This window comes from Trichomycterus rosablanca, chromosome 3 (genome assembly GCF_030014385.1).
Source record: "Trichomycterus rosablanca isolate fTriRos1 chromosome 3, fTriRos1.hap1, whole genome shotgun sequence".
NCBI classification, from domain to species: Eukaryota; Metazoa; Chordata; class Actinopteri; order Siluriformes; family Trichomycteridae; genus Trichomycterus; species Trichomycterus rosablanca.
This window is the reverse complement of record NC_085990.1, coordinates 43610776-43634963: the sequence shown is the minus strand read 5'-3', so window position 1 is coordinate 43634963 and position 24188 is coordinate 43610776. Positions and strand designations below refer to the sequence as shown.

The following is a 24188-nucleotide window of genomic DNA, read 5'->3' as shown; positions in this document are numbered from 1 at the left end:
TTTGTTTTTAAGAGTGCAGATCAGGTTAAGTTTGTGACAGCAAGGACAGAATATCTCTTCCATGGCACATGGCTCCCTTCGAAAAGCAGAAATGAACGAAATATTATTTTCTGTTCCATATCGCCCTCGGATCACTACGTTTTAGTGAAAACACGTGTCGGTTTCCCCCTGAAATGCACACAGTATGATGACTTTGCGGTCATTCGTGCATTTTGTTGCCCCTTTATTGTTTGCGTCCCGTCTAGTGTTGTTGCGCCACAGTCTCCGGTCCCGGCGAGAAACTCTTTTCCCCAAACTTTGCTGCGTGCATTGTCACTCAGGATAACAAACGCAAAGAATTAAATAGTGTGAAATCCCTAGTCTCTTTCTCTCTATGGATGTTTTTGTTTTGTTTCTGCTGAAATGAGAGTCAAAAAGAAAGCAGTCACTGAACGGGACTCTGCAGCGTGTGGTGGAGCGGAGGGGTCTCCGCCTGTGAGTAAACGTCCTCCATGCTCGGGTGCGCGACCCCAATCGGGGTCATTCTTTTCTCTTTCTGTCTCCTGTTGCAAAACCAAACGCGCACCACCTCTTTCTCGAGCTGCAGCGTGCTGGCCAAAGAGCTGATTTCGTGCGCAGAAGGTTTTGGGCACTTCAGAAAGTGGTTCTCCAGCGCTCCTTTTACCCCGACCTCGATAGAGGTCCTTTTCTTGCGCTTGCGGCCCTGCGCCGCGATCTTGTCCAAGTTCGTCGGGCTGCCCGTGTTCGAGTCTGTCTCCTCAAGCCATTTGTTGAGCAGAGGCTTGAGTTTGCACATGTTTTTAAAGCTGAGTTGAAGCGCCTCGAACCTGCAGATTGTGGTCTGCGAGAACACGTTGCCGTAGAGAGTGCCGAGCGCAAGCCCCACGTCCGCCTGCGTAAAACCCAGCTTGATGCGCCGCTGCTTGAACTGCTTGGCGAACTGCTCAAGGTCGTCGGAGCTGGGCGCATCCTCGTCCGAGTGGTCCTGTTGGTGGCCGTAGGGCTGCTGTGGAGACTCGAGCTGATGCTCGTGAGCACCGGAGTCGTCGTGCAGGGGTTCGCGCATGCCGTGGTGCAGGGACGGTTGTGGGCTCAGCATGGCGTAGCCGGTTTGCGAGTACACCAGAGGCTGGTGGCCACCAGAAGCGGGAGACAAGGGTGACAGGTGGTGCGTGGTGTTGCTGGGAGCCCAGGAGCCGTGGTGGCCGTTCTGCGCTGCCTGATGCACCAGGTGCGACCTGTGGTAGCCGCTGGTCAGCTCGTCGCGACTCGACGGGACACTAGCCTTGTGTTCGGGCTGCTGGCCGAGGTGCGTCCCGGTGCTCCAGTCAGCTCCAGACGTGGGCAACCACTGGTGGTGCGTCAGGCTCATCGGGTGGCCGGCGTTGGACGCTGCCAGCCCTTGGAGATACTCATGGTGCATCATTTTCTGCACTTCTCGATATGTCGTGCCCTGGTGCATCCGGTCAGAGTCCGGGTGCATGAGAGGGTTGGAAGGCAACGAGTTATTCCGCGGGATGTACTGAGCTGTCGTCGCCATGGCTTCGACTCTGAAAACTGACGCGCGATCAGGAGACGAGGGAGTTTTTTAGCGCGCGGACACGCCCCCTCTGCGCGAGTATTGGCTGCCGGCCGCCTCCAGCTCCACTGACGCTCCGTGTTTTCCCCTTGCCGCGATCCCACTTACTCGCAATTGGCCGCTTTCACAATGCTCGCTCTCTCCCTTTTGAAATCCCTTTTCTTCTCCTCTACCCACACTAGTCAAGACAGTGCTGAGCAAAGCCGGAGGAAATGATTGCCTTTGGTGGGATGTTTTGGAAATGACCACGTGGGGGAGTGCGGTACTCTTTAAAACAGGTTAAGGACGCCTCGATTCCACTCTTCCCACACGAGTTAAATTAGTGGAGCAACAGTGGCTCCTCTTTTAAGTGCATTAATAGACGAAACAGTTCAAAACAAAAGTGTTTTTGTTATATACATTCAGTTCCTTAGAAGAAGTTCCTTACAGAGATGACAAAAATAAACCCAATGAACTTGCAGAATATTTTGCCACCATAAATGTTATAAATATTACATTTCCTGGGGTGGAAAAATTTTATTTACAGCACAAAATGTTTTTTTCCTTCTCATTACGTAAAAGAAAGTTTTTGCTGTTCCTATTTCAGATTGTGTTAACTGTAATAGTAAAACTGGCAATGAACTTTCTCTAATTCATTCCATAACAGCTACTCAGAGAGGCTAAAAATCATTGTTACACCTAAAAGCATTGGTAAGAATATTTATACATGGATTTCAAAAGTTGGACTGCACGGTGGCTCAGTGGGTAGCACTGCCGCATCACAGCAAAAAAGGTCATGGGTTCGATTCCCATTCTGTGTGGAGTTTGCATGTTCTCCTCGGGTTTCCTCCAGTAGCTCCGGTTTTCCTCCTACAGTCCAAAAACATGCAGTCAGGTGAATTGGAGATACAAAATTGTCCATGACTGTGTTTGATATTAAACTTGTGAACTGATGAATTTTGTGTAATGAGTTTGTTTATTAGTATTTTAACGTCATGTTTTTACACTTTGGTTACATTCATGACAGAACAAGTAGTTTACACACTCATTACACACTCCCCGTGTCCGCGTGGGTTTCCTCCGGGTGCTCCGGTTTCCTCCCACAGTCCAGAGACGTGCAAGTGAGGTGAATTGAAGATACTAAATTGTCCAAGACTGTGTTTGTCATTAAACTGATGAATCTTGTGTAATGAGTTTGTTTGTTTGTTTGTTTATTAGGATTTTAATGTCATGTTTTTACACTTTGGTTACATTCATGACAGAAACAGTAGTCACTCATTACACAAGATTCATCAGTTCACAAGTTTAATATCAAACACAGTCTTGGACAATTTAGTATCTCCAATTCACCTCACTTGCACGTCTTTGGACTGTAGGAGGAAACCGGAGCACCCAGAGGAAACCCACGCGGACACGGGGAGTGTGTAATGAGTAACTACTTGTTCTGTCATGAATGTAACCAAAGTGTGTAAAACATGACGTTAAATCCTAATAAATAAATAAATATTTTAGAGTCTAACAGATGAAAACATCTAAGTCTCAGAAATTATTTATTAAGTAATAATTAAGAAGTTGGACAGACAACTGGAAATTGATTAATGATTTCTGTCCAAATACAGAGCCCATTTATTCACTTTATAGAGTCTTGCATGTAGTCATATGTCAAAGTTTGAATTTTGACCCTTAGTGGTCTAAGCCATCAGGGAAGGCAGGAATTTTGCTAGTCTCCCTCTATATGCATTTTCCCTAAACAGCAACTGGAGGAAAACCTGTGCTACTTCCCTGACTTCTTTTCGCACCGCTTTCCATAGCTGATCTGATTACTTTTCCTTTCACGTTTTGTCCCAATAGCAAATTACCAATTCTATGAATTGCAAAGCAGCCTCCGAGACGCTGAGGGGTAGAGAGGGGGAGATTGCAAAGATTGAAAGGGATCTTTGCAAACACAATCACGTTCTTAAATGGAAATGCGGGGCTTTAAACAAATCTTACATCTCTCCTGTTTCAGTCTCCTAAAACTCCGCAATCAGGAACACACTCTCCTGCTCAAAGCTCAGCTGTTGCTCACCGTTTTTTGGTATCAGATCTATTTCAATTATTTATTGTAATGTTTTTTGTTTTTTTTTGCTAACGATGGCATTTGTGCGTTGCTTTCATTGGGTTATTTTCACAGGGGAAATGTGGCGTAATGTTTAGGAAAACCTGGCATGAGAGCAAGCTGGTTCTCGTCGGTAAGTTTGGACTCTTTCTTTCCTTTCTTTTCATATCTGTGTGTGTTTCTGAGCAGTAGGGGTGTGTGTATGTTGTTGGGGTCACAGGTGCTCGTCACCTCTGTTATAGGCGTGGTTATGTCCACTCATCCTTTATTTATTTATCTCTGGCACCATGGGAAAGGTGTAGCCAAACGTGTAGATTTGCACTGGGTATAGAAAAGGGGGTAGATGCTCTTTTATCAGTAAGTGTTTTAACAAATCATATTATTATTATTATTTTATAGTTAATAATACACTTTTCTAAAATGTGTATTGTGTGTGTAGATTTGGCTAGGTGTGCTTTTCTATTAGAAACGTTGTTTATTTTATTCCAAATTATTTCTTGAGCTGACAACTGTCATTACACTTTTATGTAAAACGTTTTTTTATATATATAAATAAAATATATACAGTATGTAGAACCGGTTATTTCTACACATATACAAATGCATGTGTAGCCTGACATGACATGGACATCAGGGATGATGTGATGCTGAGCTGAATACGAGTGAGTGTGCGTCCCAATACCCGCTTTCCGGGACGTCCTTAATGAGCATGCTTTACCGTCCGCTTCTGCTCATTTGAGAGTCTATAAAAAGAGCGCTGATCGCTGTTCGGGGAGACGTGGTAAAGCAGAGGCACAGACCGACTCTTGTAGTTCCCCTGCTGGCTGAAAAAGCGCGCAGATGCTGGCTGATAATACGGCCTTGTGTGGGGCGAGGGGCATTTTTGCCGGGACGCGCGAGGTTGCCATGGAGAGGCTGCTGAAAGGACCGCACTGATCTGTCTGATGGGTGATTGGCCTTACAGGAAAAAGCCAAAGAATAGGACCCGTTCTGTACCATTTCTATAAGACAGTAGGAAACAACTGTGCCCTTTTATTATCAAGCATGCTCTAAATTTGGCTAGTAGCTGAAGTTTAAAAAGGTTAGGTTTATTTCTGGCTTTTAACCACAGTCACTTTTTTTTAATCTATTTGTAATCTATAATTTTGTATGATTTACACGACAGTTATTTAAACATAGAGTTATTCTTTATTAATCTCCTAAACAAAGATAATGTTTTTATCATTTAACATTATTAAGCACAGTTAGTTCCATTTTTTCCTAACCTCCAAAACACCCTAAACAAACAAACAAACAAACAAACAAACAAACAAACCCCAAAACGTACATTTAACTTCATTTATTAAAAAAAACTCATGAAGCTCATTAAATATTTATTTAGTTTGCATACTACAACACATTATACATTTTTAAAAGAGAACTAAACATTTGCAATCTTTCTAAAGAATTCTCACTTGTCATGCATACATTATATAGCAGTTCTGCAATAAGATTCCCAGAAACAAAACACAGGACCACTAACATCCTATATTATCCTTAATATAATTAAATGTAAACAGGTGTGCTTTGTTACAGTAGAAAAACTAGCAAGCAGACCGAGCTTCACATTAAAATAGTTTTTTTCTTTTATTTAAAAAGCAAATTCAGGCAGATTTGTATTGTAAGTTAAACAATTTTACCATATTGGCTTCATACTGGCTTGTCTCTAATCCGATCTTAGATGTGAGAACAGTGATAACCATAGCAATATATAGTATAACTAGAAAATAATTTAACACATAGTGTTGGACAGTTTGGACAGTAGTTTTTGCTTTCTAACTGTATCTTTTGTACTTGAAACTTGCAAAAAATATTATTACTTTACATCATGTAACATGTTGCATCTGTGGTGTAGATTAGTTGGATGTTTGTAAGTTACATTATTGTAATAGAGTTCAGTATTGCTTTGCTGGGATGTCAGTATGTACTGAACTATGGTACTATATAGTACAAAATCAGACTTATCAGCTCCTAAAAAATAAATATTAGACTGTAGTCTTTCTATGGCAACATCATCTAGCAATATTTAAACACTTTTTTAGTGCAGCTTTAAATACTGTGTTTACCACAACCTTCTTTAACACTTACAGAAAGGTCTATCAAACAGGCTACAATTTGTTTATTTTTTGCGTGAAAAAAACACACGCTGTAACTGCGTCAGTGCCCCTGTTTTCTCAGAAAGCCACGCCCATGTGGTCACGTGATTCGACCTACACCGTATCTCCTACATGTGTACATCATTAGAAGCAGCAGTTCAGTCAGACCTGTAATTAAGCAGCGCTCCAAAATGCACACGGAAAAGTTCACCTTTACAAAGGAGCTCATGTGTCGAGCACCAAAAAAGCAAAATAAAATAAAATAAACACCTGCAAACATTACTATACAATGTTAACCTTAAATATTTAAAGACTTTTAGTAAAACCACAAATGACAGTTGTGTAGACAATCCAGTATTTAGCTCCCATCACTATTTAGGACCACTTATTTTTTCACTTCAAGAAATCCTTAAATTAATAAAAAAATTTAAAACACAACAATGTAAATTTTTTAAAAATTTTTTACTTAATTGATAATTGAAAACTATTTGAATCGATGATTTATTAATTAAAGAATAATGAATCAGTCTTCTACAGCCCGTCAAATGCTTCTGTTTTACATGGTTTCCATTTTTGACCATCTAATTTATATGCATACTGTATTTGAGCCATTCAGCATGTTTAAAATCAAAATAGCATATTTGTTCGCCCCTTGAGACAAAATAACATAACAATGTGGACTAGTATAAAGGTAAGACATTTGCTTGTCAGTTATTTTATATATGTTTTTATACTTTGTAGCCACTAAACAAAAAAACAAACAAACAGAAATTCAACCTGAATGTTCCACAGAAAATACAGGTTTGTGTAACGATGTTATGATCAATAATATCGGTTTTGTATGTATACATATAATAAAGAATTAAACAAAAACAAACAAACAGACAAACAAAAATACTGTAGTGTAAAATATTACTCTGTAACGTTATAACAGCTGTCTTCCAACGTTCTTATGATTCTCTGTTTATGTGGTGAACTAAAACTAGAAGCACACTTTTGGCTTAAAAAAAGTTACAAATAAAAAGGTCCATAATTAAAACTACCTATTTGACTACGTAAAAAGGTTGATTTAATAAATGTATTTAAATGCGACCTCCAGTAATCATAACAATAACATTCACTATAACTATCACATTCTGATTATTGAACCATTCAGTTCACTATCTTCAGTAGACCTAACTGTATAACCAGATAGATAGATAGATAGATAGATAGATAGATAGATAGATAGATAGATAGATAGATAGATAGATAGATAGATAGATAGATAATATCAAGGTACAATAGAAAAAAGTAAATAAAACACTCAGTTAAAAAATATTAATTAAATAGGCTCAAGGTGCATAAGAAATATTAAGAAAGTATTGCAGTACAATGTTGGTAGGAATAAATATATATGCAATATGTAATATAATAGAAAAATTACAAAAGTGTCTTGGCATTAAATGTCCAGAGATGTGCAATGACATAAACAGAGTGACAGATCATGCTTCATGAGTCTGTCCTGATAGTCCTAATATAACCAGATGTCTCATATAAAACCCATCATACCAAAGACCCAATGCTCATTGCCTTTGAAAAAAAGTACCTTTTCTTTCGTGTTAGTTAAAAAGTAGAATCTGGGAAGCCATGTCTCAGACAGATGGACAAGGTTTATACGTCCATCTAGAAGGGAAGCATGTTGGTTTGTGTAAATTTTTTGTTATGTCAACACCAATGCACAGAATGCAGATTTGTTTACAGTTTGATATGAAATACATTGAAGACACAATGGCTGTGTCCGATTTGTCACATTTTACAAATGAATGTTAGTAATAAAACTGTGCAATAAAAAATAAAGTGTCTTTAGGCTGTATAATAAAAGTGCAGCGACATGGACAATAAATTAGTATGTAATAAAACAAGCAAAACAAACAAACTAACAATTAAAAAGGCACCAAAAGGATGCACGCGAATATTTAACAGCAGAGTTTTGAGCATTTTAAAGCAGAAGCATTGTGTCATGTGTACACTGAGGTACCTGTTTTTTTTATTTAAAACGCTTTAAACTCTGGTTCGTTTATAAAATATTAGAATATAGGAAAACCTAAAGTGCTTTAATTATAAATTCTCCTCACATAACTTCAAGCGCCAAGTCTTCCCATCCATTTAGATATTTGTTTTGACAGACGTGGCTAATGGGCGCCGCGCAGCGCTTCCTTAGAAAGCAGCGCCGGTTACTTCCACAGAATCAGAGGTAGAGCCAACCTTCTCTCTCTCTCTCTCTCTCTCTCTCTCTCTCTCAACCATCTCTCTCTCTCTCTCAAGATTCAAAGTAGCTTTATTGGCATGAATGTAAAAAAAAAAAAATACAATATTGCCAAAGCATTACAACGATAATAACAGAATTACAAAAGAAGCAATATATGACAATAAAACAATAAATAATAAAAGTGAGTACAGATAAAATAAAAATAAACAATAAAAGTATTTTAGCAAATTTACAGGAAGATATACAGACAGTATATACCTGTACTTTACACAAATGTATATATACACACAGAACTGTTACCCACTGTCTCTCAGGCGGTGTAGCGCTGACACATACTGTGCGGCGAGGGGGGCAGTGTGCCCTTCTCCCAGAATTTTTTTTAATTTTTCCAATTCTGTGAGTGTTTGGTAATTTGGGATTTGTTGTTTAAATCTTTCGGTGAAGTTTTCTCGTGTTGTTTTGAATTTTTGGCAGTGAAGAAGGAAGTGCATCTCTGTCTCCACCTCTCCACTCTCACAGTGAACACACAGTCTCTCCTCTCTGGGCAGCCAGGACTTTTTGTATCTGCCCGTCTCGATGGCCAGACTGTGGTTACTGAGTCGGTACTTGGTCAGGATCCGTCGCTGCTGTGGATCTCTGACTGCTGTGAGATACGGTTCTAGTTTGTACTCACTTTTTACTTCCCGAAAGCATTCTAGTCTGCTGTGAGACTGGATTTGGTTCTCCCAGTGTTCTAGATATCTGTTTTTACTATTTGCTATGAGCTGTTGGACAGTGCTGTTATCTGTGGTGAGGCCTGTTTGGGGGTCAGAGAGTCTCAGGGCCAGCTGGCTGAGGTCACTCTTTTCAGGGGTCAGTTCCTGGCACTGAAGTGCTTTAAACTGTAGTGACTCTTTGGGACTTGACTTTAGGTGTATCCAGAAGTTTAGAGATCTTTTTTCTATGTTTATAATTAGAGGAAATCTGCCTAATTCTGCCCTGCAGGCGATGGTTGGTGTTTTTCTCTGGACTTTTAAAATCATTCTACAGAATTCAGCGTGCAGGGTTTCTGTTGGATGTTTGTCCCATTTAATATAACTGTGAAAATTGAGTGGACCCCATACTTCACTTCCGTACAGTGCAATGGGCTGGATCATGCTATCAAATAATTTACTCCAAATTGAGGTGGGAATGACAATGTTGTAGAATCTTTTCCTGATTGTGTACAGGGCTCTACGAGCTTTTTCTTTTAGTGCATTCACTGCCATGCTGAAACTCCCAGATGCAGTAATGATGAGACCAAGGTAAGTGTACTGCATTGTGTGCTCCAGGGCAGTGTTGCCCAGGGTAAACAAGTGCCTGTGTTCCTGACATCTAGGTTTTTTTTTGGAAGATCATAATGTTTGTTTTTTTTAGATTTACTGATAGGGCCCAGTTCTGGCAGTACTGCTCCAGCAGGTCCAGGTGCTGCTGTAGCCCCTGTGCGCTGGGGGACAGCAGCACCAGGTCGTCTGCATAGAGCAGGAATTTTACTTCCCCATCCTGCAGAGTGAGTCCGGGGGCTGCAGACTGTTCCAGCTGCACCGCTAATTCATTTATATAGATATTAAACAGTGTTGGACTCAGACTGCAGCCCTGTTTCACTTCTCTTTTCTGAGTGAAGAATTCTGTATGTTTGTCGCCAATTCTTACAGCACATTTGTTACTCGAATACATTGATTTGATTATATCATACACTTTACCCCCGATTCCACTCTGTAGGAGAGTGTAATACAGCCCTTCTCTCTCTCTCTCTCTCTCTCTCTCTCTCAACCATCTCTCTCTCTCTCTCTCTCTCTCTCTCTCTCTCTCTCTCTCTCTCTCTCTCTCTCTCTCTCTCTCTCTCTCTCTCTCTCAACCATCTCTCTCTCTTATCTTATCATCTTATCTCTCTCTCTCTCTCTCTCTCTCTCAACCATCTCTCTCTCATCTTATCATCTTATCTCTCTCTCTCTCTCTCAACTCGACTCAACTCAGACGTGGTTTTATTGGCATGGCAAAATATGGACATTCGTATTGCTAAAGCTTGGTAACATACACTTATCAGGCATAACATTAAAACCACCTCCTTGTTTCTGCACTCACTGTCCATTTTATCAGCTCCACTTACCATATAGAAGCACTTTGTAGTTCTACAATTACTGACTGTAGTCCATCTGTTTCTCTACATATCTTTTTAGCCTGCTTTCACCCTGTTCTTTAATAGTCAGGACCCCCACAGGACCACCACAGAGCAGGTATTATTTAGGTGGTGGATGATGCTCATCACTGCAGTGACACTGACATGGTGGTGGTGTGTTAGTGTGTGTTGTGCTGGTATGAGTGGATCAGACCCTATTAGACACTCCTACCTAGTTGGTCCACGTTGTAGATGTAAAGTCAGAGACGATCGCTCCTCTATTGCTGCTGTTTGAGTTGGTCATCTTCTAGACCTTCACAGGACGTTGCCCACAGGGCGCTGTTGGCTAGATATATTTTTGGTTGGTGGACTATTCTCAGTCCAGCAGTGACAGTGAGGTGTTTAAAAACTCCAGCAGCGTTCTGTCTGATCCACTCATACCAGCACAACACACACTAACACACCACCACCATGTCATTGTCACTGCAGTGGTGGTCCTGGGAGAGTCCTGACTATTGAAGAACAGCATGAAAGGGGGCTAACAAAGCATGCGGAGAAACAAATGGAGTACAGTCAGTAATTGTAGAACTACAAAGTGCTTCTATATGGTAAATGGAGCTGATAAAATGGACAGTGAGTGTAGAAGCAAGGAGGTGGTTTTAATGTAAGGGTTGATTGGTGTATTTATTAAATATAATTAAAAAATAAAGTAAAATAAAAAAAACCCCAACTATAATAATAGTAGTAATACAAAATAGAAGATATAGAATATATACAAAGTTACAGATATGCATATAAAAATGTAAGAAAAACAGTGCAAATGGTAATAACAATATGAGAAAAATAAACAGTAAATAAACAAACAGTGACATGAACTAAATTTAAGCAGTAAAAGAACCAAAGTGTGTGTGTGTGTGTGTGTGTGTGTGAGAGACATGGTCACCCACTGTCCCTCACATGGTGGCAGGTGTGTGTGTAGAGTGCTGCTAGCATGCAGCTCTCTCTGTGCACCCCCAGTAGGTGGGGCAGTTTGTCGGGGCCTGGGAGGGAGTAAAAGTTGGGAATAATGTTATTATATTTGGGGAGGAATTGGGACCGAGTGTGGTGGTAGTTGGTGCACTGGGTGAGGAAGTGCAGCTCCGTCTCTGCTGTACTGACAGTGCAGTGCTGGCACAGCCTCTCCTCTCGGGGGAGCCAGGACCGGGTGTCGCCCCGTCTCTTCAGCCAGTGTGCGCTCAGTCTGTACTTCGTCAAGGTGTTTCTCAATTTAGGATCAGATACTGTGCTCAGATAATTCTCTCTGTCTCTCTCTCTCTATCAGCTTTTTTGGCTAACAAACTCAGACTACTGTGCCAGAATCCCTTGGGAACACCAAGGTAACGTTTCCCTTAGCAGTAAAAATGATGCTATCTTCCTTCATCTCTCCACTTATCTTTGGGCTAATTTGGCAGGGCTCTGACAACACCGACATAAATAAACCGCACTGACGCGCCATTAAATTAACCACCAAAACACAGAGAGACACAGTCATTCATTTATTTTCAGTTGTCCCTTCAGCCTCAGGGTCATACTGCATCTGGAGCATACATGGAAACACTCACAAGGTGGAAACACACCCAGGAAAGGTCCCCAGACCATCAGAGGGCATCAGACACTTAACTGTTTAGCCGTGACCATGCACATGACTTTAGATTCAGATTTCAAATTGAGATCCCAGTACAAATTCTGCATTTATTTAGGAGGTGAAAAAAACCTCCTTGTTTCTACACTCACTGTCAATTTTATCAGCTCCACTTACCATATAGAAGCACTTTGTAGTTCTACAATTACTGACTGTAGTCCATCTGTTTCTCTGCATGCTTTTTTAACCTGCTTTCACCCTGTTCTTCAATGGTCAGGACCCCCACAGGACCACCACAGAGTAGCTATTATTTGGGTGGTGGATCATTCTCAGCACTGCAGTGACACTGACATGGTGGTGGTGTGTTAGTGTGTTGTGCTGGTATGAGTGGATCAGACACAGCAGCGCTGCTGGAGTTTTTAAACACCTCACTGTCACTGCTGGACTGAGAATAGTCCACCAATCAAAAATATCCAGCCAACAGTGCCCAGTGGGCAGCGTCCTGTGACCACTGAAGAAGATCTAGAAGATGACCAACTCAAACAGCAACAATAGATGAGCGATTGTCTCTGACTTTATATCTACAAGGTGGACCAACTAGGTAATAGTGTCGAATAGAGTGGACAGTGAGTGGACACGGTATGTAAAAACTCCAGCAGCGCTGCTGTGTCTGATCCACTCATACCTGCACAACACACACTAACACACCACCACCATGTCAGTGTCACAGCAGTGCTGAGAATGATCCACCACCCAAATAATACCTACCCAGTAATGGTCCTGGGAGAGTCCTTAAAGAACAGGGTGAAAGCAGGCTAAAAAAATATGTGGAGAAACAGATGGACTACAGTTAGTAATTGTAGAACTACAAAGTGCTTCTATATGGTAAGTGGAGCTGATAAAATGGACAGTGAGTGTAGGTGGTTTTAATGTTATGGCTGATCAGTGTATATTGTTTCTTTTTTCGGTTTGCCTCTCCTTATGCTGGTAGGAAAGCCTAATTTGTAGGGGGGAAAAAACATAACAGGTCAAAGCTACTTCCAGACTTTTCAACTGGCGGATTGTTAAATAGAAGTGTGCACAATTATTACATAATAATGAAAAACACGTTTATTAAACATTGTGGTATTAATCGTAATATTAACTTAAAATTAGCCAAAAGGTACTTAAAGCTAACACGTATTATTATTTAAGACCTTTTGAGAGTGGCCAAAAGGTATTTAACAATAGAATGCCTGAGAAATAACACTAATTTTAATGTCCAACCACTAATATGTTGCAGTAAGTCACAATGGAATGATAACAGCTCTAACTTTTACTAACACTCACTAAACACATAAAAGTGTATCATGATGTAAATTAACTACAATATCTTTATTACAGACCTTATTATAAAAGAGAGCTGATATAAGCACGCTGTGTTGAAATTTAAGTACACACCCTGCACACTGCCTGAGGGATTCAACTGTGTATATCTGTAGGAAGCAGCAATAATTCCTACTTCCCAAAGTATTTCCTCATACAAATATCTTTATAACTTAAGAAATAAACTTTTCAGTGACATAATGACAATTAAATGGAATTTGGGGAAAGCATATAGATAGAGTTCTGCTAAACTGGGCTATTTTGTTATATCCTCTAAAAGTCAGATATAAATTACTACTCACATAATGCACAACTATTTTGCTTGGTGATTTATTAGACTGAGTGTTCTAAATGGTTTTGTTTTGAAAATATTGTATCTTTAAGATTAATACTTTAATTCTACAGCTATTGAAATATCATGTGTCGTACTCAAAGCTGAATTTTTGTGTTCAGCTAAAATGGGTCAACTGTTCAGCTTAACAAAATCATGCTTTCTGAGAAAAATCTAATTGCATTTTCTTCAGTTTTTTGTTGAAATGCAATAACAAAAAATACAAGTTTTAAGATGTGTGTGGGGTGGGTGAGTATTGAGGATATAAATTATTGTGCATTACGCTCAAACCCGTTTGATGTCACATATAAGCTTTTATATAAAAAATACCATTAAAGACCACAGAAATTACATTAAATATGGTGTTTCCATTAAACAAACAAATGTATGTTACTCATTTACTCAACAAAAATTACATTAAGAAAGTAAATATGTGAGTCATATTGTACATGTGAGCATGCTTCTGTATATGAGTGCTCATGTTATGTTCTGTTTGTACTGTTTGTCTGCTTTCACCCTGTTTTTCAATGGTCAGGACCCCCCACAGGACCACCACAGAGCAGGTATTATTTAGATGGTGGATCATTCTCAGCACTGCAGTGACACTGACATGGTGGTGGTGTAAAAGTGTGTGTTGTGCTGGTATGAATGGAAAAGACACAGCAGCGCTGCTGGAGTTTTTTAATACTGTGTCCACTCACTGTCCACTCTATTAGACACTCCTACCTAGTTGGTCCACCTTGTAGATATAAAGTCAGAGACGATCGCTCATCTATTGCTGCTGTTTCACCACCTTCATCAGTGGTCACAGGACGCTGCCCACGGGGTGCTGTTGGCTGGATGTTTTTGATTGGTGGACTATTCTCAGTCCAGCAGTGACAGTGATGTGTTTAAAAAATCCATCAGCATAGCTGTGTCTTATCCACTCATACCAGCACAACACACACTAACACACCACCACCGTGTCAGTGTCACTGCAGTGCAGAGAATGTTCCATCACACAAATAATACCTGCACTGTGGTGGTCCTGTGCGGGTCCTGACCATTGAAGAACAGCATGAAAGGGGGCTAACAAAGCATGCAGAGAAACAGATGGACTACAGTCAGTAATTGTAGAACTGCAAAGTGCTTCTATATGGGGGGTGGAGCTGAAAAAAGGTACAGTGAGTGTAGAAACAAGGAGGTGGTTTTATTGTTATGGCTGATCAGTGTACTTATTTATTTATGCTTAACAGAAAGCACAATGACAAACAAACCATTAGGGTAGTCAGACAAACAGAAAGACAGACACACACTTTGTTGTTTGTCATAACCTGCATGGCTGATGCTCCGTCCACTGAGGCCTCAATCCTCTACTTTGAATTCAAGGTGATCTTTATCCTGTCCCCCTCCCGGGTGTGTACTTGCCCACTGACTTCCATGAAGCTGTGTTTATGTATGTATGTATGTGTGGAGGGGTACACAGGGAGCTTTTGGATAGGGTTGGGGCGATAAGCAGTGGAATTTGGGCCTGAATATGGATGGTGGCCTAGCTCTTAGTAAGCAGCTGATAGAGAGGTAAACAGCTTGTGGGCAGAAGGGGTTTTGGAAGCATGCACCTGAATACATTTGGACACTCTTCTGTCTGTCACCTCGATAGCTGATCAAATCCCTATTATTTCTTCAGAGTCTTATTATTAAGTTTGTCTGACGATGTTGAAAGCACTAACTAATCCTGATCCATATTAAGATACGACTAAACCGATAAGAGGAATGAAAATGCAGATAGCGTCATGACTTTAAAGTTTTTCAGGCTCACAAGTAGAACTTTGAGGATTTTGTGTTGTATGAGTATGCATTCATATCAGGTCTAATCATTTATAAATATGCATCCTTTTTAAAGCCTTTAGCTTCCATTTTCTAAATGTTATTATTTTTAGTTGCATCAGTGACTCCAGGATTATCAGTGTCCATCATTCATGTACTGTTGCTGATCCAAATTAATGTTTACATGTCTAAAATAAACAAAATGCTAGTGATATGTTTGTCTGACTGTTTTTGTCAACTGTTTGATCCGTAAATATTGGCAGACTATGAATAAAGATGAGAACTTACATAAATTAACTGCTCGAAACGGCTTTTAAGGGTGGAATTGTAGCTCAGCAGGTAGTGTTGGTGCCACCAAGGCTTTAAGTTCCTGGGGATTTAAATAAGATCCTTACCCCTGGTTACTGTCTGGCATGCTTTTTCTGTGGCTTTGGGGTTTTTTGGTGTACTTCTAGAGTGGATTGACTACTCTAAATTACCCATATGTGTAACTTTGTAAGTGAAAATGTGAGTATGTGATGTGCTGTCTAAAGTGTATTCCTGTCTGGCACGTAATGTTTTCAGGATAAGTGAGAAAACCATCAGAGCTTTGATCAGGATGAAGCTGTTACTAAATCACAGGGACCCTGGGAGACAAAAAAATATCCTGGAGAATCAAATCTATCTGAGCCTGAGGACTTTTGCCATTAACCTGCCATGTTGTTGCTGTCCATGTTCTTAGTTAATAACTAAAGAAGTTCCAGTAATAATCCACATTACCACTAATATATTAAAAGATTTTGTTTTATGTGTTTTGGCCACAATACTCGTACACAATTCACACTGAATAATCAAAAGAAAACGGTATGCATTGAGTATCTATGAAATACAAAATTGTATTTCATGTCTACTGTTTCTTTAAATGGAATAGTCTGGATTCCAAATGCTTTCTCTACATATGGTTCTACCCCAAACTTTTAAGAACATTTCCAGAATCTGTGCTCAATTTCTCAAAACTCTGAACACAAACTAAAAAGAGTAAACTACTCAACTACAAAACTCAACAAATCTCTCACAAAGTGAAACTAAAAAAAAAGAGTGGTCACGCTTCTTAAAACTGATTTCTTCCACCAAACTATACACACACCTATTATATGCTTATCTCTTACAGAGCACCAAATAAACAATGATGTGATCAATTCAAAATTCTACTATTAAGTGTTTGTGTATGCTTTGGCTTGATGAGGCCATGCTACATATTTAGGTGCCAACAAGTGTGTGGTAATAAGTTTCCTTTTTCTTATTTTGGTAAACTGTAGGGTTCTTTGTCCCAAAAAAAGCATTTAAAGTACTACATTTACACCGATCAGCCATAACATTAAAACCACCTCCTTGTTTCTACACTCACTGTTCATTTTATCAGCTCCACTTACCATATAGAAGCACTTTGTAGTTCTACAATTACTGACTGTAGTCCATCTGTTTCTCTACATACTTTGTTAGCCCGCTTTCATGCTGTTCTTCAATGGTCAGGACTCTCCCAGGACCACCACAGAGTAGGTACTATTTGGGTCGTGGATCATTCTCAGCACTGCAGTGACACTGTGTCAGTGTGTGTTGTGCTGGTATGAGTGGATCAGACACAGCAATGCTGATGGGGTTTTTAAATACTTCGTCCACTCACTGTTCACTCTATTAGAAACTCCTACCTAGTTGGTCCACCTTGTAGATGTAAAGTCAGAGATGATCGCTCATCTATTGCTGCTGTTTGAGTTGGTCATCTTCTAGACCTTCATCAGTGGTCACAGGACAGTTATTGGTTGGTCACAGGCTGGTTATTTTTGGTTGGTGGACTATTCTCAGTCCAGCAGTGACAGTGAGGTGTTTAAAAACTCTATCAGAGCTGCTGTGTCTGATCCACTCATACCAGCACAACACACACTAACACACCACCACCATGTCAGTGTCACTGCTGTGCTGAGAATCATCCACCACCCAAATAATACCTAATCTGTGGTGGTCATGTGGGGGTCCTGACTAGAACTACAAAGTGCTTCTATATGGTAAGTGGAGCTGATAAAATGGACAGTGAGTGTAGAAAAAAGCAGGTGATTTTAATGTTATGGCTGATCGGTGTACATGCAACACAAATTGTACCTTGTTTACATAGTATGTAGCAAAACTCAGTAAATTTAAGTGCAGTTCAGTTCAGTGCACAGATACATGTTTAGTTAAACTGACAAAAAAGCAAAATGCAATAAAACAGATCACTCTGCATCCCACAGTTGATCCTGGTCAGGCCAAAGGACCTCATCCACATAGATTGTGATGTTCTCCCTGACCAAGAAGCAGAGAAACAGATCTATCTCTTACATTAGAAAGTGAATTTAAAAAGTGTGGTTGGAAAGACAAAATAAATAAAAAAATAAGAGAAGTGGGTTTTCAAATGTACATGTGTTAGTGTGAACAAGGCCAGTGTCAGTGCTATTCTGAATTGTAGTATTAACTTAAAATATTTTTATATGTTATTTAAAGTATATTTAAAAAACTCAAATGTATGATTTCTTTACCTGGCAGAAATTAATTATTCATGAGAGATGCTTTTAAAGAATAGACAAACACACGCCAAGAAGATTTTATCTAATAACAGAGCTGTTGTACTTTTTAAAAGTACATTTACGCAATAAAAAAAATGCAACATTTTGAGTCCATCAGTGTCAATCAGCCTTATTTTGCAAAGTTTAAGAACCGGTATTTTATGTTATATCAGCCATACCATTAAAACCACCTCCTTGTTTCTACACTCACTGTCCATTTTATCAGCTCCACTTACCATATAGAAGCACTTTGTAGTTCTACAATTACAGACTGTAGTCCATCTGTTTCTTTGCATGCTTTTTTTTAGCCTGCTTTCATGCTGTTCTTCAATGGTCAGGACCCCCACAGGACCACCACAGAGAAGGTATTATTTGGGTGGTGGATCATTCTCAGCACTGCAGTGACAATGACATGGTGGTGGTGTGTTAGTGTGTGTTGTGCTGGTATGAGTTGATCAGACACAACAGCTGCTGGAGTTTTTAAATACCGTGTCCACTCACTGTCCACTCTATTAGACACTCCTACCTAGTTGGTCCACCTTGTAGATGTAAAGTCAGAGACGATAGCCCATCTATTGCTGCTGTTTGAGTTGGTCATCTTCTAGACCTTCATCAGTGGTCACAGGACGCTGCCCACAGGGCGCTGTTGGCTGAATATTTTTGGTTGGTGGAATATTCTCAGTCCAGCAGTGACAGTAAGGTGTTTAAAAACTCCATCAGCATTGCTGTGTCTTATCCACTTATACCAGCACAACACACACTAACACACCACCACCATGTCAGTGTCCTGACCATTGAAGAACAGCATGAAAGGGGGCTAACAAAGCATGCAGAGAAACAGATGGACTACAGTCAGTAATTGTAGAACTACAAAGTGCTTCTATATGGTAAGTGGAGCTGATAAAATGGACAGTGAGTGTAGAAACAAGGAGGTGGTTTTAATGTTATGGCTGATCGGTGTAAAAGCATTATACTTAAATATAAGAAAACTAATTGTGATATAAATGCATCGTCTATAATTGCATATTTATTATTATGATTAAAACTCAGCCTTGGCTCTTTGGGTACTTTGTGATATAATCCTTCTAGTAATAAAATAAGCAAAGATAAGATGTAATATTCAGAAATTCCTCTGAGATATTTACAGCATTTAGTTTCTGGGGTTAAAAATCTCAGAGGACTATTATGTATCTGTTGAACGTAAGTGGCTGGAAAGCAGAGTTGTGGTATTCAACTCATTAATATACACACAAGCGATGTCCAGAGGCCCTCTTAAAAATTATTAATCATTTGCTTTCACTTAATTAAATAGTAATTCATGTTAATGCAGTTCTAATGGAGCCTGATCATCCCCTTCGGCCCCTGTGCGCGCTTCTGCAGCATTTACTAGACCTGTCTGTTTTTTCTTCTTTTGCCTTTTTATTATGCTACAAGCATAACACTTATAAAGGCTGAGTAACTTTTGCAGGCGGATAAACTTCTAAACTGTATAGACTAATCAAAGAGCTTAGTGTGAGGTCTTAAGGTACGTCTTTGCATTTAATCTGTCAGAGTTTTTTGCAGTCATGAAAGCTTAGAAAATCTGATCAGAATTTTATATAATCATCTAAAAAATAGTAACAATGAGTCCCAAATAAATGTTACCTGTTTTTCACATTCCTGCCCTAGCTGAATTTGTAGAAAAATAAGAGACACAGGACTACTCAAAGTCAGCTGTTGCTTTTTAATTTTGGATTAATTATCAAAGCAAATAGTAAACTAAAAGGTAAGAAGTACCATTCAAAGTGCATATTAACCTTTATGTTTTATTTGGGGTCCCTAAGACCCCAGAGCCTTTTTAACTGTTCACAAAACATTCTTAGCCTTGTTACTTTATGGTTTTGTCTAATTTCATAGAAAATGTAAATAAATAATGTTTTTTATATTGAAATTGTGTTCTAATCACCCCCTAATTTATACACATCTGTTGACTTACCATTTATACACATCTAAAACATAAAAAGATGTACTAAGATGGCTGTACTAATTTGCACTTGGCCTTGTGTCACACTGGGAGAACATGCAAACTCCAAACAGGAAGGACCCAGACCGCTCCACCTGGGAATCTAACCCAGGACTTTCCTACTATAAGGCGACAGTGCTACCCACTGAGCCACTGTGCCACCCTCCCAAATCATAAAAGGTGAACTGGCTGTACTAGGTTGCACTTGGCCTTGTGTCACACTGGGAGAACATGCAAACTCCAAACAGAAAGGACCCAGACCACTCCACCTGGGATTTTAACCCAGGACCTATCTGCTATAAGACGACAGTGCTACCCACTGAGCCACTGTGCAACCTTCCCAAAAGCATACAAAAGGTGAACTGGCTGTACTAGGTTGCACTTGGCCTTGTGTCACAGTCACATTGGGAGAACATGCAAACTCCAAACAGAAAGGACCCAGACCACTTTACCTGGGAATCTAACCCAGGACCTTCCTACTATAAGGCAACAGTGCTACCCACTGAGCCAATGTGCCGCCCTCCCAAATCATAAAAGGTGAATTGGCTGTACAAGGTTGCACTTGGCCTTGTGTCACACTGGGAGAACATGCAAACTCCAAACAGAAAGGACCCTGACCGCTCCATGTGGGAATCTAACCCAGGACTTTTCTGCTTTACGGCAACAGTGCTACCCTCTGAGCCACTGTGCAACTCACCCATTAGCATTAAAAAAAAGATGAATTGGCTGTATTAAGTTGCACATACGTAGCTGTATGTAAGTAATATAATTTCCTGAGTGTGGTGCTCTGAAATAGGTTAGCATCTAGTCCAGGTTGTGTTCCCGCCTTGTGTCAAGTGTACCTTAAGATTTATATATTGTGTAATATGCATGCTGTTGATATTTATTTCAACCGCTTACAATGACTATTGTGAATATTGTGCTGGCATGCTCATATCAGCTTTTTTGTGTAGGATTTTCGTGTAAATGGAGGGATATTTTGAAAATGCTTGGGGTGATGTATTTTTTTATGAAGCTGAAATAGCTATGTTTTAAACAATATGGGTATATTGTAGATAGGCTCCAAACCAGTGGGTTCTAAAGTAATGTTGGCTTCTTACTGCTTGTAGGTAGCACTTGTACACATACAGTAATTGTTGATTAAAATTTCAGCACAGAGTACGTCCCTGTATGTAAATTATGACTGTCTGCAATCATAACAAGGTTTGCAGCAGTCCAATAACTATTCAAACACTACAAAATTAATTAGACATTAAATATTGCTTGTTCTCACCATGTTTGCATAGGTTTCCTCTAGCTACTCTGATTGTTCTCTCTCATCCGAAAAAGATGGCAGTAGATTAAAAAGCCAGAATTGTTAACAGTCCATGGATGGTTTAAAGAGTGATACCCAGCACTGGATGACCACACTGTATAGGGTATGAAACTCTGCACACAGTGTTTCATAGGTGCCAGACCCACAGCATCAGCATCAAGGCACCTGATTAGATGACTGACGTTTTCTCATTATACTACCCCTGCCCATGCAGTAACCTGTTGTATGAGTACCACTGAAAGTCCCACAGTAATGCAAGGAAACTCTGCATGCGCATATGTGACCCAGTCTTTTAACATGAGACTGGGAAATTGCGTATGAGATTGACCATACTCATTCAGATTTTGGTTAAAGAGGGGTCATGACCAGCCTCTGACTGCTAGAGTCTCATTGCTGTCTGGGCTCAAGCACTTGCAAGCAGACTGAATTGAGTTAGACTGCTTTTAATTGCGGATTGACCAGTCTGAGAGCCGCTTGTGCCTGGGTCACCCCCGAACACTGAGGTGGAGTCCCAAAAGCCCAGCTGCAATTTTCGCCTTGTGGGTCTTGGAAACAGTTAGAGAGAGGCTAGAGGAGACTTAGAAATGCCTGACTAATTATTCTAAGAGTTTGTGTCTTCAGTGGGAAACTTTAAAATACAGAGGAAAGTGCTGCACCCACTCACATACACCCCCCGACACACACACACACACACACACACACACACACACACACATATCTACAGGGGGATTTAAGGTGTAGCATGAGTGGCAAATTGAGTTTGCACTTTGAAAGGCTCTTCAGTCTCCCTGTCGCCCTGTTATTTGCTTTATTATGTAAAGACCAGTATAAATACTGTATTTTTTGGCACGTTTACTGTATCACTGATTTGCCTAATAATTAATATACATTTTCCCCACTTTTAAAAGCATTCAAAATGACTGGCTGCACCAATTTGCCCCTAGGTGGGAGTAAGAGAGTAAATGAAGCAGGTATTAAATCTTTAAATAACCTTTAGTAACCTTTTAATGCATCACCCCTCCCTCCCCAACATGTGTGCAGTAGCTGACCACTTGTTTTCACCTGCATCAGAAGAGATCCGTATCGAACACAGAGGGTCATGCACCAATCTCCATTATCCCCTGTCTCTGTGCAGGCACCATTGACCAGCCAGCAGAGATTGTATTTGCAGCAGTTATGAGGAATTTCTCCCTCCCCCAAACAAGCCAGTCTGTATGGGTGCCCGGTTGGCTGATAACTGTGCGAAGATTCAAACTTGCTTTAGTAACTTTTTGAAATTATCTGCCTGAAATGCGTGCAGTATATCCACCGTCTCTGTGCACCATCGTCCAGACAGCAGAGGTCGTATTTGCAGCAGTTATGAGGAATCTCTTTCACCCTCCCTCCCCCAAACAAGCCAATTATTGTCTGTATGGGCGCCCGGTCGGCTAATAACTTTGAGATTCAAACTTGCTTTAGTAACTTTTTTAATCATCCCACTGACATGCATGCAGTAGCTGACCTCTTATTTTCACCTGCATCATGCAAGTTCATATGGAGATCCGTATCGTGCACAGAGGGTCATGCACCACTCTCTATTATCCCCTGCCTCTGAGCAGGCACCATTGACCAGCCAGCAGAGATTGTATTTGCTGCAGTTATGAGGAATCCCTTCGACCCTCCCTCCCCCAAACAATCCAGTTATTGTCTGTATGAGTGCCCGATCGGCTGATAACTGCACTGAGATTCAAACTTGCTTTAGTAACTTTTTTAATCATCCCCCTGACATGCAGGCTGGGTTCATATGGAGAACCGTATCGTGCACAGAGGGTCATGCACCAGTCTCCATTATTACCTGTCTCTGAGCAGGCACCATCGACCAGCCAGCAGAGGTCATATTTGCAGCAGTTATGAGGAATCTCTTCGACCCTCCTTCCCCCAAACAAGCCAATTATTGTCTGTATGGGCACCCGGCCGGCTCATAATTGAGCTGTAACTTGCTTTACTAACCCTTTTTTTTAGAGTTTTTATTTTTAAATTTCTAGTTACAACAGTGTTGTAAACTCTCTCCTAGACCTAAATACTCTATTTAATTTTATGCAATCTCTATTTTTTACACTTTTCTTTTTGCCATATGAACAAGAAGGCTTGTTTTACTCCAAGCCCTCCCCCACCTCCTCTTCCCTGTTAACACTCATTTTCTAGCAATTAAAAAACAGTGGTGCTGCAGGTTCTTTTGCCCAAAGCAACACACACCACCGCTGATTAATAATTTCTGCTCTCTGCCTAGAAGCTTGCCCTGCTTTGTTGACTTACCATTATAAATCCATGTTTGGTTTAGATGCACAGCTGAAGTCAAAAGTTGACATACACTTGTAAGTGATATGCATGTCATTGCTGCTTTGAAAGTTAATGATTTATGTTACATTTCTGTCATAAAATGGTTGGGAACACATATATTAGTCCAAAAACATTAAGCCCCTACCAAGGAAAATAAAACTTCTTCTTACACTTTCTATGGATGGTTAGACATCCCATAATAAAAGAAAAAAAATGTATGTGCCTTAAAGCGGAAATAAAGTTGATTGTTCATCATATGAACAAAATAAAAAAGACCACAAAAAAGAGAAAGGTGAAGTAAATATAACTCAGTGGTAGAGCCCATCCTTTGCATTTTTATGGTCCAGGTTTCAATCCCCTTCAATTCAATCGTCTCCAGCTTGCTGTTTTACTCAGTGGGAAGAAGCCTTATTGTGGCAGTGGTAGCTCAGCAGTTAGGGTTCTGGACTAGTAATCATAAGGTTGGCCAGTTCAAGCTCCACCATCAAGAAGATGTCACTGTTGAGCAAGGCCCTTAACATCCAATTGCTCAATGGTATTCGATGCCAGTTGTTACTTCAGATACATCGATGAGGCATAACATTATGACCACCTTTCTAATATTGTGTTGGTCCCCCTTTTGCTGGCAAAACAGCCCTGACCTATCGAGGCATGGATCCCACTAGACCCCTGAA

General features: G+C 40.3%; 1 protein-coding gene and 1 long non-coding RNA gene across 2 annotated transcripts in view; one reads left to right on the top strand and one right to left on the bottom strand.

Annotated features, from left to right (window-relative positions):
* Positions 1–424: 424 nt before the first annotated feature.
* pou3f1 (POU class 3 homeobox 1) lies at positions 425–1540 on the bottom strand. The gene has a single exon (XM_062992139.1). The coding sequence runs from the start codon at positions 1538–1540 to the stop codon at positions 425–427; it is 1116 nt and encodes a 371-aa protein (XP_062848209.1).
* Positions 1541–3559: 2019 nt separating this feature from the next.
* Positions 3560–24188, top strand: part of LOC134310532 (uncharacterized) — a 47428-nt gene continuing 26799 nt past the window's right edge. The window contains exons 1-2 of the long non-coding RNA XR_010011319.1: positions 3560–3635; positions 3732–3789. This is a non-coding gene — a long non-coding RNA (uncharacterized LOC134310532). The remainder of the gene's footprint in view (positions 3636–3731; positions 3790–24188) is intronic.

Bases quoted from the DNA above. Each gene is read 5' to 3' on its own strand.
- pou3f1 (XM_062992139.1), bottom strand. From the start codon at position 1,540: ATGGCGACGACAGCTCAGTACATCCCGCGGAATAACTCGTTGCCTTCC.